The sequence below is a fragment of the Vipera berus genome (genome assembly GCF_964194415.1).
Source record: "Vipera berus genome assembly, chromosome: Z".
In the NCBI taxonomy this organism is placed as follows: domain Eukaryota; kingdom Metazoa; phylum Chordata; class Lepidosauria; order Squamata; family Viperidae; genus Vipera; species Vipera berus.
Genome location: NC_138205.1, coordinates 28,567,747 through 28,582,212, shown reverse-complemented (window position 1 = coordinate 28,582,212; position 14,466 = coordinate 28,567,747). Strand labels below are relative to the sequence as shown.

The window sequence follows — 14,466 nt, the reverse complement described above, 5'->3', positions numbered from 1 at the left end:
TCCCAAAGTTGTTACCAAATTGTCATATTTAATATAATAGGTGGAAGAAATAATAAAACTCATGATCAACAGACAATCTAATTAATTATATTTGAGTTTAGTTTACAATATAATTTTATTCATTAGTATACACCGAAGCACTTCTGTGGTGAAAGGATCTCCTAGTAACATCACTGTTGCCCGGGGGAACAACCAGTAGGGAGCTCTTTTCATGTCCCTGATAATGAGACCACCGAAGTGGTGCTATTTACTCATGTTTTTACACACTTTTGAACTGCTAGGTGGGCAGGAGCTGGAGTGAATGATGGGAGTTTTTCCAGTCACACAATATCACTTGGGCTTTGAGTGCGAGTTGCAAATTGTCAACCTAGCTTTGCAACCACATGAACCAGCACTCTCCTTATTTATTAGTATAGAAAGTTAATTCAAATGTAATTCTTATCCTGACCCTATCCACTACTTTGGGATGTGTACCACTGATAAGCCCAAATGCAGCTCTCAGATTTAAGAAACAACTTCCTGGTTAGATAGGTGGGGAACAGCTCTTGTACGTAGCACTTGGTAATACTTAACTGCAACTTTGGAAAGACAGCCAGCTAAATGCATGATGCCAGTTAAGAGAAGCACAAAAGTTTATTTAGTGGTTAAGGCATCAGAAATGAGGCTTAGGCCTGGCTGAGTGACTTTGTACCAGTCCCCCTCTCTCAGCTCAACTCACCTCACAGGGTTGTTGTTGTGGGGACAATAAGAGAATGAAAGATTATTAGATGTTTGCCATTTTGAGTCATTTATTAAAAAAAGGCAGAAAAATATTTTTAAACAATCTATTTCCCCAAATATTTATATCCTTACACAGCAAGATTCCTTAATATTCTTTTCTCAACTTTTCCATTTAAATGGAACAGAATCATTAATTATTAAATTCCATTTGATTCTTTTTTTTACCTTTTTAATTAGCATTTAACTTGAAGCTGTCATTCAGCTGAAGAATTCTTAGAAGAAAACCTGCCATTATGAGCTTCTTTATTCCATCAATATTAGGTGTGACTTGAAATATACAGGCCTTAATTAGTACCCAACTTAAATAATTTCACAGTGTTTAGTGCAGTAACTTTATTAAGTCAAACTGAAGATCCTAATAGGTAAAATTTGGAGAGCTTTAGATCTCCTGAATTAGCTATTACATAGAGATAATGGTCATTTAATGTTGTTACAGTAGTCATGAAGAAATTAGAATGCTTTGCTGTCTGTTAAGTTATGAGACATCCCACTTATTTCAAACATCAAAGGAGAATAGCTAGAGGAGGGGTCCCCAACTCCTGGGCCATGGACTGGCAGTAGGCCGTGGCTTACTAGCAACCAGGCCCTTGAAACAAGTGAAGCCCCATCCATTGGATGCAGGCAGCACACAAAACCACACCCCCTATGGTCCACGGAAAAATCTTTCTCCTTGGAACCAGTCCCTGGTGCTCAAAAGCCGGGGGGCCTCTGAGCTAGAGGATGTCTGAAAAGATTGTTCAGTGCTACCCAATATCCTTGAGTCTGCCTGTCTTTTTGTCTGTCTGTCTGTCTATCTATCTATCCCAACAATGTTACTTCATGTTTCAAAGCAGGCTCCCCCAATTTAGCATCTTTCAACTATGCTGAGGTTGCAAATTCCAAAATTCAAAATGTGAACATCTTAGCAGGTGCTACTGCTCAGCTGCCCTTGACTAAGCTCAGAAATTTAGGCTGGACTGGAAGCCCAAAAGCACCCCAGAAAGAAGTGGGAATAAAATATTACTATGAAAATGCACTGGCCATATCCAGATCTCTGTAGTTCTCAAAAGGGGTATTTATGTACAGCATTTTAGCATCAGAAGACATATTTATCTATTTAGGAATACTTGTAAAGAATGGATGCCTTTTCAGCATTTTACAGAACTGAATGAAATTAAGACAAAGGTAGCAACTCTTTTGGACAGATAAGTGTAGTTAGAATTTTGTCAGAATGTAATAAATACACACAAAATGGCTGATGGAAGCTCATTTATTCATAAAATGGCTGCCACAATGGCATAAAAACTATTAGTAGTACTCGCAGAAACTTCATCTTGTTTCTCTGGATGTTCTCTGCCTCCATAATAAGAAGTAGACACATTTCCAAGCAAAGCACTGGACTGAAATTATACCATTTTTTATTTTGTGAGAATGTTTGCTGATGCCAGGGGCATTCTTATAAATAAAGGTGATTGTAAAACCTGGCATTTAGCAGCATTTTCTTTTTCTATTTATTTGTTGTTCTTTTTAAAATTAGATTAAATGATAAGATCAGGTCGAGCAAGAAGCTATGCAGACTATATGTCCTTGAACATATCTGTACTCAGCACACTGCTTATTCCTAGATTAAGAGCTATTGCCTTTTTTTCTTACCAGAGCCTATCATTTATAGACAGAAATCCAACAAATATAACATACCATAAAGATTACAATGGTAGTTTGCTATACATCTAGAACATCTCCCAAACTTTAGAACTATTGTAACGAACTCTACATGGGTTGGCTTTGAAGATTAATCAGATGGTTCAAATGGTCCAAAATATTGCAGCTGAATGATGAAGCTCAATAAATGTTCCCATATAAATACCTCCAGGACCTACAGGTGAAACTCAAAAAATTAGAATATCGTGCAAAATTTCATTTATTTCAGTAATGCAACTTAAAAGGGGAAACTAATATATGAGATAGACTCATTACATGCAAAGCAAGATAGTTCAAGCCGTGATTTGTCATAATTGTGATGATTATGGCTTACAGCTCATGAAAACCCCAAATCCACAATCTCAGAAAATTAGAATATTGTGAAAAGGTGCAATATTCTAGGCTCAAAGTGTCCCACTCTAACCAGCTAATTAAGCCATAACACCTGCAAAGGGTTCCTGATCCTTTAAATGGTCTCTTAGTCTGGTTCAGCAGGAATCACAATCATGGGGAAGACTGCTGACCTGACAGTTGTGCAGAAAACCATCACTGACACCCTCCATAAGGAGGGAAAGCCTCAAAAGGTAATTGAAAAGAAGTTGGATGTTCCCAAAGTGCTGTATCAAAGCACATTAATAGAAAGTTTTGTGGAAGGGAAAAGTGTGGAAGAAAAAGGTGCACAAGCAGCAGGGATGACTGCAGCCTGGAGAGGATTGTTAGGAAAAGGCCATTCCAAAGTGTTGGGGACTTTCACAAGGAGTGGACTGAGGCTGGAGTCAGTGCATCAACAGCCACCACACACAGACGGATCCTGGACATGGGCTTCAAATGTCGTATTCCTCTTGTCAAGCCGCTCCTGAACAACAAACGTCAGAAGCATCTTACCTGGGCTAAAGTAAAACAGACCCGGTCTGTTGCTCAGTGGTCCAAAGTCCTCTTTTCTGATGAGAGCAACTTTTGCATCTCATTTGGAAACCAAGGACCCAGAGTCTAGAGGAAGAATGGAGAGGCACACACTGCAAGATGCTTGAAGTCCAGTGTGAAGTTTCCACAGTCTGTGTTGATTTGGGGAGCCATGTCATCTGCTGGTGTTGGTCCACTGTGCTTCATTAAGTCCAGGGTCAACGCAGCCGTCTACCAGGAGATTTTGGAGCACTTCATGCTTCCTTCCGCAGACAAGCTTTATGGGGATGCTGAGTTCATTTTCCAGCAGGACTTGGCACCTGCCCACACTGCCAAAAGCCCCAAAACCTGGTTCAATGACCGTGAGATTACTGTGCTTGATTGGCCAGCAAACTCGCCTGACCTGAGCCCCCTAGAGAATCTATGGGGCATTGCCAAGAGAAAGATGAGAGACATGAGACCGAACAATGCAGAAAAGCTGAAGGCCGCTATTGAAGCATCCTGGTCTTCCATAACATCTCAGCAGTGCCACAGGCTGATAGCTTCCATGCCACGCCACATTGAGGCAGTAATTGCTGCAAAAGGGGCCCAAACCAAGTATTGAGTACATATGCATGCTTATACTTTTCAGAAGTCCAATATTGTTCTATGTACACTCCTTGTTTTATTGATTGCACGTAATATTCTAATTTTCTGAGATTGTGGATTTGAGGTTCTCATGAGCTGTACGCCATAATCATCACAATTATGACAAATCACGGCTTGAACTATCTTGCTTTGCATGTAATGAGTCTATCTCATATATTAGTTTCCCCTTTTAAGTTGCATTACTGAAATAAATGAAATTTTGCACGATATTCTAATTTTTCGAGTTTCACCTGTATATTGGTTAAAAGTGACCTTCAAGGTTCAATTCAACATGCTGGTTGCCACCTTTAAAGCCTACATGGTTTAGGACTGTATACTGTATAATACCATCTACTTTCATTGTATACTGTATAAGACCACCTACTTTCATTGGTTTCTACCTGTCCAATAAGATTTAGGGGAATGTCTCCCTCCCTCCCCTTAAGATCATGCTTAAGGACTATGATGACAAAATTCTCATAGTTCCCCTTCTTTGGAATTGCAATACCCCTGAAATTAAACCACTCTCCCCATTTGGTTATTTTTGGGGTGGGTGGGTGAAAGTTGATTGAAATATTATTATTAATAATAGCTATTATTGCTAAATTGGTTTTAAGTAATTCAAGAAAAAGAAAAATGTGTTTATGGCCCTGATCAGATCTAGGCATTTAAACAGTGCTCTGACCACACCTGGGCCTATGGCTGTCCTTGTCTGACCCATATGAATTGGAAATTAGAAATGAAATGTAAATAAGTGTGCCATGCACACAATACAACTGCATTGTTTTTATTTGAAAGTGACTGCTATGTTTTTTCAATTGTATCTATATGTGTGCATGTGCAGTGGTGGGATTCAGCTGGTTCACACCGGTTCGGCAGAACTGGTTGCTAATTTTTTGTTGCCCACGCCCAGAATGGACTTCCGGAAGTGGCATCCATTTGTTCACATATTTGAATCCCACCACTGTGCATGTGTGTCTATGCACCTTCATAGCCTTATTGGTTTAGCCCTTAACAAGAGTCTCAGTTTCTCTTGGGAAAATTAATTGCCTACCCCTGGCCTGGATAGACTACAAAAAGGCATTTGATCATTTGATTCTTTTTCACATAGCTGAACTGAGAAATATCTCAATTTTTTTTTATTGAAAAGTTTTACAATACATTTTTGAATACAAAAAACCCCCTCCTCCCCCTCCCCTCTCCCCAACCCCCCCTACCCTCCCCTCCCCCCGACTTCCCCGAGCTGAATACAGGGTATAATAATACAAACAAGCATAATCTAAAATATGCTAACAACAATAATAAAACATTAAATTCTATCACACTTTAACTCTCCATAGTCAAAATATTAATAAAATAACTACTAATTATACGTCATAAAAATCTGCTACTTATTCAAATGCTAAATGATACTTTTTAGTCCCATATTTATTCTGAATATATTCAATCCATCTTCTCCATTCCACAATGTATCTCTGTTGCGATTGATCTTTCAAATATGCTGAAATCATTGCCATTTTCGCCAAGTTAGAAACTTTCAAAGTCCACTCTTCTATAGTCGGCAGTTCTTCCTTCTTCCAATATTGTGCTACTAAAAGTCTCGCTGCCATAATTAAATTCAACATCAACTTTGTATCTATAACAGTAGTATCTGTAATAATACCTAATAAAAACAATTGCGGAGAAAACTTTATCCTTTTCTTAAATATCTTTTGCATATTCCACCAAATTTTAATCCAAAAAGCTTTAACCTTTTTACAAGTCCACCATATAGAAATATCTCAATTTTTTTTGAAACAGCAGAAAAATTTGGCAATTTATGAAAATCTCAATAAAGTTTTGGTAAAAAAGCTGGTGGCTAATAGGGAAGAGATAAGATAAATTGAAATGAAATGTGGAATTTTTCAAGTTGATTTATTATCATCTTTACTCTTTATACTATGAAGTGGCCCCAGTAACAACAATTTGGAACAAAAGAAACTGTGGATATGACTTGGCCAAAAAATGAGTAAGCAGTCTGCATTTACTCTATATGGATGATTTAAAATTATTTGGAAAACCAAAGGCTGAACTAGATTCCCTATTAAAAAGCATAAAAGGATTCAATAAGGTTCCTGGAATTTGATTTAGTATCAACAAGTGTGCAACTATGGTGATAAAGGCAGGCAAAATTGTTGAAGACAGGGGAATATAGCTTAACAATGAAGATTTGATAAAAACAAGAGCACCAAAAGAAGGATACAAATATTTTATAATTTTGGAAGAATTTATTCCTTTATTACAGAATCAAGTCAAAGAAAGTACTTCAACCAAATATATCATATGAGTTCGTAAAATGTTGAAATCAAAACTAAATGTTGGAAACATTGTTAAAACAATATCTGGGCCCTGTTATTCAATGTACTGCAATATAATTGACTGGATCAAGGTGGAACGTGATTACCAGGATCAGAAGACAAAAAAACTCCTTATGATAATATACCATGATTTGCACCCCAAAAAATGATAGTGATGAACTGTATTTGCCAAGAGATGAAGAGGGTACAGGACTTTTACAGGTGAAACAAGCTGTAATGGAAGAAAAGCATGGCCTGATTGACTACATTAAGAAAAGTCAATAATTCTTGCATGAAGGAAATCTATCAAGGAAAGCTTTTGAAAATAACAAAGGTAATTAAAAACAATTTGTTAATTAGAAGAATAAGTCAATACATGGTCAAAATTTGAAAAATATAAAAGGAGAACTTGATAAAAAATCCACATAAATTGGTTATCAGGAATATTAAAGAAACTGAAGGGTTTATTTTAATGTCTCAAGAACAAGCTTTGCCAACTAACTGCATGAAGGTGAAAATTCTATATGTAAGGAACAACAGAAAATGTCTTGGTTGTAATAAAAAGAATGAAACAATTAACCATTTGATCAAAGGCTGCAGTAGAATGTCACAGATTGATTACAAACAGCATCATGAACAAGTTGCCAGAATTATTCATTCTAAATTTTGCCAGAGATCTCATTTTGAATGCTGTAAAAATTGTTGGGACTATCGAATTGAGAAAGTTTTGAAAAACGACCAGATCTTAGGGAACTTTAAGATCCAAACAGACAAACACCTTTTTCATAATATGTCCAATACTGAAAAAAAAGATTCTGGTTCACTGATGTTGCTATTCCAGGTGATCCAGGATTGAAGATAAAAATTAGAAAAAAATATGAAATACTAGATTGAAATTGAACTCTTATGGAAAATCTGTTGCTATGTCAACTGACATTGGAGTTAGCTAAAAGACTTCCTCAGTATCTGGACATATTGAATTTATCAGACTGAAACACACTAATTTTAATAAAACCGAAAACTGTATCCTGCCCATATATGCTCCCTTAATAACTCTTAGATCTATGGTTCAGATTTGAATTATTAAATTTTACTTAAACTTAGGCTGTGAATCTAACATAATTACTCACACGTAATAATAAACATATAATAACAAAAGAATAATAAAATCTGGCTTTTAGAAGACTCCTGGGAGCAGTTTTGCTATCAATATAGATACTTCACTAAGGGTATGTGTTCTGCACCTGGTATAGTAATTGCTTATAGTATATATAAGCAATTAATATAATAATATAATACATAATAGTATATAAAGACAGTTTAAATCTTGGAATGAACTGCCCTTAAACTTTGTATAGTTAGGTTATCTTACAACAGTTGAAATCCTACACCTTTGCAAAGCAACTGTCCAGAGTGTTTTGAACGAAATATTGTACCAAGATTGCAAATCCACTTACTTTCCAGTTACAATATTTCTCATCCGCCGTTTGGGAACTATACTGTAATCTTTACCTAAATTATAAGGAACACCAAACCTCTTGAATTCGCGATCAGTACACTCCCTCCCGTGGTCTCTTTCAAGAGAACGAAATCGTAGAAATTGCCTCTCCTTTAGTTGCATTCTGGGAAATGTGGTTTCCTATCTTCTTCCGGTCAAACGCGTGAGACCTGCCGGGAATTGTAGTTGTATCGCTACGCCCAGGGCTTACTGGGAATAGTAGTTTCTACATCTCTGCACAGTCAGCCTGGCCTTTAACAGCCGTTTCTGGGGAAGTCATGGTGGGGGGGCTCGTTTATTGGACTTTCGCTTTTTCCCGGGTAAGTTGATTTTCTCTGGTGGTTGTTTTCCCAACACCCCCCCCCCCCAATCCTGGTACGAGTTGGTAATTGGGAATTACTCACGTTGGTGAGTTTTTGTTTCCCTTGGTGGAAAAAATATGAAACATTCAGCTGGGTGTGGAAGTTCGATTTGCATCCGAGGATGATTTTCAGCGCAGTGAAGAGTGGTATCTTCGAGCATGCACAGAATTAAGCTTTGTTATAATAAGGACCTTTGCATCCGTCGCACCTGTTTATGGGAGCAAATTTACAGTTTATAGGAATATCTTTTTTAGTCTGTCTTTAGCTACCTCATTTTGATTTACGAGTTTGAAAGTTGTAATGACTACTGTACGTTACCTTGTAATAAGTCCAGTACCTGTCATTTTGGCATGATGTGATATGTACATTTTAACGCATGTGCAGTGGTATCATAAAATGAAATATTAATGTTTTACTGCTGTAATATTGCTTGTCTTGGGAACTTAGTAGCAGAGTACTAACAGGAGTTTTTATGTGATGATCAATGCTACAACATTGCTGATATTTAAATATATATGATTTCTTGACTGTTGTGGATAATTATTTCCTTTGTATATGATGCTTCAGAAACTTTTGAGTGAATAATCTTCTAAGGAAGGATAGTTTTGCCATGCCATAGATAGCCTTCCCTAACCTGCTGTCCAACAGATTTATTGGATTCAACTTTCCATAATTTTCAGAAAGTGAAATTTATCACATCTGAAATGAAGTTGGCTCAGAAAAGGCTGGCTTGCCTTCATATTTTGCTATGGATAACTATAACACACAATTTCTTAACAGAAAGATCTGTATGTACATCTCAACAAAGTGGCTGTGTTCATTCTGATCAGTCTGGATTAAGGGAAAACAATTTGATGCTATCCATTCATTCAGGATTTAAATCCCGAACAATACTATCCAAATAGTGTATATGATGGGCATCATGTTCCTCTCCCTGCCCCTCTCTCTCAGGATGCATTAAGTTACTTGTTTAGCACTATGGTGATTAAAATAAAGGGATATTTGGCTTCTGGGTCTTTTAATATTTTTAATATTTGACTTTTTTGTTTTGTTTTCAATCCTATGGTACTTAAGAATTCCCATAATTTGCTTGGGCTTCTGGGAAACATTTAATATTATGATGCACTCAGGGCATTTGTGCTGCCAATAATGAACATAAAGTTAAAGCTTTGGTCAACAATTGGCTGGCATTCCCTAGCATCTGACAAGGGTGGGGCAGCCAGGAGAATCTATTGGATGAACTGCTATGATCCTAGAGAGAGCTTAGCAGGCATACGAGCTAGAGAAAGAAGAGACAGAGAAAACAAAAAAGCAGAGAGGTTGAGAAGACATTAGGTCTATCTGACGAAAGTGGACTTTGAGAACCAAGAAGGTCTAAAAAAGAAAGGCTTTGAGGACAAGAGTTGCTGTGAAACAAACTACACAAAGGTGCCTAGAAGGGTCAGAGGTGAAACTAGTGTTGTTAATGCTACTGCCAAATATCTCTTTGTTGTCTGCTACTGGGATTGTACTGATTGGATGTGTTTATTCCATTGTTTTCTTACTGGTTTTTTTCCTCCAGGGTTGATCTCCTGGGAACGGCCTTTCAGGCCAGTTTGGATGTGATGTCTGGGAATCTGGGCCAAACTGAGACATCTGCAGTTTATCATGAGAGACAGCGCCTGGAACTGTGTGCCGTCCACGCCCTCAACAATGTCTTGCAGGAACGACTGTTTACCCAAGAGATAGCTGATGAAATCTGTAAAAGGTAGGTGGTTTGGGTGGTTTGCCTCTCTTTGGGACTGCTCTTTCCTATACTAGGATCTTTAGGGGAGCATCTCGTAGAGTTAATTGCTCCAACTTTCTTATACCAACCTTAAAAACATTAAAAGGAACTAAAATAAGTGAGTCAAAATGGAGAGGGGAAAAAAATCTTAAGGGTTTAAACCTTTGGTGTCAAAGTGGAGAAGGATGGAGTTTGAAATATTGATTTTATTTTATTTAAATATTTTGTTTATATTCAGTCTTAGAATTCCATCTTTTCCTTAGGAAGAAGGGTGGTGATTTGTTGGTTTTGGTTTCTGTGAAACACTGATTGACGAGAGAGGTGGAGTAAAACTGTTTCATGCCCTTTTTCCATTTGAGAATCATGAGGGCTATGAACTCGTAAGTTCCATGTGAAATTGTTCTTGCAATAAATTATACATAAGCTTTATCTTAGAGAACTCCCATAAAATACTCCTATTGCTGGACCCAAATCTCCTTACGCCCTTCCAAGCCTCCTTGTTTATTTAATGTAAACTCTGCAGGTTTCCTGGTAGTAGGGAATGGATATTGGGCTTGTCAAATCTCCTTCAGTAATATAAAGTGGCTATTTAGAAATAACAAAAAGGGCTCCATCTCTTTTTGCTTTTGTTTGCATTTGCAAGCCCCTGAAAGGGACACTGCCTTCTTTTGTTTCTTTGGAAACTGACTAATTGTGCTCAGGGCAAAGCAAGTCTGATGAAGAAGGAAGATTTTACCCTGGATAAATATAATAGACTATTCCAGCATCTTCCACATAAGTGGCTGGAAATTCTTTCATGTATTCATTTAAAACAATTAGTATTTGTGGCACATTGTTTAGTACAATTAAGATAATATCTTAGCTTCAGCAATATTTCATTGGAAGCAGGTGTAAGCTATAAGTTGGCCTCTTAAATACTGAATCTGCTGCAGTCTGGGTCGGTTGATTTATTGTTCATTTATACAATCTTATTCTGGGGCAAGTAGAAGTCTCTGAGGCTTCCCTAGAGTATCATAAGTCTACGGAAAAGGCAAGGCACCAGCTGTATATAAAGAAGTGTACATCCTTTATTTTCAATATATTTCCAGGAGTAGCTCTCTGGAGTATAAGATTTTGCCAGCTTGAAATAAACAAAAAGTTAATACATGGAATGAGTGCTTTAAAAACCCACACATCTTATTTTGGACAGCTGGAGATAAGAAAAGAAAAAATAATAGCACGATACTGTCAATGGGCATGGCACAATATAACTTCAGAAAAAAAGGTCTTTCCCTCAAGGGAAGGCAAGAAAAGAAGATGAAAGTGAGGTATAGTGGCCTCCCCTCTGTCTTATTTTTGGACTCTCCATGTGATGTTCATGGCAACTCAGGAACATTCTCTATTATTCCAGGTAATAATGCTGTGATATATCAGCTCCAGCATCAACTGTATTTCCAAAAATGGCCCTTGGAGTCTCATGTATGCACCCTGAGAAAATAAAGATGACAGGTCATTGAAACTCAGTACTTTTTTTAAGAAAGAGCCTGCTTCTACAGAAAATGAAAAAGCTAAAATAATTTAAGGAATGTAATAGGGTCTCCGTGGGATATAAATGGATCAGCCAAGCTTACTGTGGAAACCATTTTTGAGAGCACCCCTATCATACACTTAGTATTGCAGATGCGCCCTTGACACTTAGGGGAGTCCCTTCCTCCTTTTCCAAACCTTCTCTGGTGATGTCTGTCATCTTTTTTTCCCACAGACTGGCCCCTGATACTAGGTGGAATCCACACCGTAGCTTTCTGGGAACAGGGAATTATGATGTCAATGTCATCATGGCAGCTCTTCAGAGTGTGGGGCTGGAAGCCATTTGGTGGGATAAACGAAGGTAAGGAAGATCCTATCCCTTTACTTTTTCTAGCTAAGCTACTTTTTCTGAACAGACAAAAATCAAACTTCAAATTTGTCATTCTATTTTTTTTTAAGAATAAGCTTCTGTCATTCTGTACTTCTGTATTCTCCTTCACCTTCTCTTCCTAACTATCTTTACTGATTCATCCCTCACCTTCATGCCTCATTACTTAAGGCAGCTTGTAATTTAAAAATGACAAAGTTCAATCAAGGTCACATCATGCTGTACCATTTTGAGGCATGATTGCTAATCTTTTCTCTATGGCTGTCTTGGGAACTTCCTCACTGATAGATTGACTAAGTTGGGAGCTGCTTACCATGATGTGAGACTATCCTCTTCTCCTGGCCATTTCAGAATTGTTTTTTCATCATCTCTCCTTTCTCTCTGTGTATAGACCCCTCGAGCAATTGACCCTGGCAGGGCTGGTTGGCTTCATCGTTAATGTCCCTTCCAATGTGTGCCTGGGTTTCCTGTCTCTTCCTGTGAGGCGTCGCCACTGGATTGCTGTGCGTCAGCTTGATGGCATCTATTATAATCTTGACTCCAAACTGAAGGCACCAGCACCAATTGGTGGTGAAGCTGACCTCAGGTAATAATTGCAAAGATGTAGTGACCTTTTTTTGTTTTTATTTCCATATTATGAATTCTCTTAAAGTATATCATATCATATACATAAATAATACCAAATATCATGTAATGAAAACCCAACTGACCACGGAAGTTAAAGTTGCTAAAAGGAGTAAAACCGACTGATTGCTTTGACTAGCCACATCTGTGCTGACTTTTGAACAACAGTCTACAATGCTGTAGAAAGCTGAGGTCCTTGGAGAAGAGTGCTGGGATGGTGAGAATGGTGGTGGGAGGCTCACTCAGCAGGAGACCTTGCTGAATCCGTAACATGTTATTTTTGTCCCCACAGGGTATTTCTCCAGGAGGTGCTTTCCCAGGGCCCCTGTGAGTTGCTGCTGGTTGTGCCCCATGAGGCAGGTGAAGCCAGGCCTTGGCTGAACACTGTGAGGTGATCCCAGGCCTCCCATAAGAAACTGCCTGGCCTAAAGATCTTTTTTCTCTCTGCTGCACTCCCTTGCACCACCTGCTGCATGTGACGAGGGGAAGAAGGCAGCACTCCATTCCTGTGTATACTGCCACTCTGGGTGCCAATAATAGAATCCATCTTACCCTCTCTAAGAAATGATCCTGACGTCCCTCTATGTCTGCTTGCTTTTTAAAGGCTTGGCTTCTTCTGGGATGATATGGAATAAAGGACATGGCACCTAATGGTGAAGGGTCCCCACCATAGCCTATTACATGATACCTAGGCCTATATAGGATCTTCCCTGTAGACAAGTAGATCAAAGTTGGAAATTAGTTTATGTGCAGGGCGTGATAGGATGCCCATTTCTTATTTTCATCCTCAGCCTATGATATAAATGCAACAGTACAATGTGGGTCTCAGTAGACCCAGAAGGCCTTGAGTTGTGTTTTCAGGATTCTTCTATAAAAGCCATTCTGCTAATAACATCCAAGAGTTCCTTGGGTGAAACAATTTGTTGACCATATCTTAAGGAATTCACATTTGATTTTGGAAAAGGCTATTCTGGAAAATTGAAGAAGTCAGGAGAGTCGTTTGAAGAGCCAGTTGGGAGAATGTGGAGATAATTAAGAACTGTTAAAATGTGAGAAAAGCAGGGTAACTTTAGTTTGGGAGAGCTATGCAGAAAGACTTGCCTTCTTTCTCAAGTTTCCTTGTGAAACTATTTGAAGGAAAATGAGAAGTTTAAGAATTGTGGGATGGCTGTGGTTGATGTGGAGAAGGCAGAAATTGAGAGAGGGAGAATAATATTTTGCTAGAATCATGGTTTAGAAGAGAGTAATAATTTGGATACTACATAGTAGCTTCTAAGGTGCTCCTTGCCTTTAATTCCTGGCTAACAGAAATTCAGTAGGAAGATTTCCCCAAAAATGATCTCTTAAAATAGTGCTGTTCCTGAGTCTCTGTTTCCAGTATCCTTCCTCATTGGATGGTGCTGCTGGGAATTGTAGTTCAGCACTATTGGGAAGGTACTAGGAGTACTTGTGCCTGTTGAATTTTTGGCTGCCAATAATAATTAAAGGACAAGAATCTGCCACAGTGAATAAAGATGTGATGATTCTCTTCCAGAAAATGAAAATATTTGCTTCTTTTTCTTCATTTCTTTTATTTCTAAAGGGAAAAAAAATCCTCCTTGTGCCAGAGAACAGAGTTATATGGTGAACAGTTCAAAACAGTTGTCAGGACATGAGAGGATAATGCACTACCCAGTTCATTATCCAGTTTTATGTGTTTTTATCCTTTTCTAGGCTGCATTGCCTATTTTGTGATGTAGAATAATTATAAACCTTCCAAGTTTTATGTTTTTACCAAAAGAAAAAAATCCTGAAAGGGTAGAATTGAAATGGTGCGATACAAATAAATGTGTTCTTGAGTTTATTTTTTATTTTTTCTAGTAGAATGTGATTTTGTTGTAGGAGAAGATTATACCTCATTTATGTAGAAAGTTGCACTGACTACCAGGAGGCCACTGTCACCACTGTTTCTACAGAAAGTTGATGAAACAATATTAAAAGTTAAAAAAGGTAAAGTT

General features: G+C 38.0%; 1 protein-coding gene across 1 annotated transcript; it reads left to right on the top strand.

Annotated features, from left to right (window-relative positions):
• The first annotated feature begins 8,046 nt into the window (after positions 1-8,046).
• Positions 8,047-14,466, top strand: JOSD2 (Josephin domain containing 2). Its single transcript, XM_081344006.1, has 5 exons — positions 8,047-8,144; positions 9,748-9,933; positions 11,693-11,818; positions 12,237-12,431; positions 12,762-14,466. The coding sequence occupies exons 2-5, from the start codon at positions 9,791-9,793 to the stop codon at positions 12,862-12,864; spliced, it is 567 nt and encodes a 188-aa protein (XP_081200132.1). The 5' UTR covers positions 8,047-8,144; positions 9,748-9,790; the 3' UTR covers positions 12,865-14,466.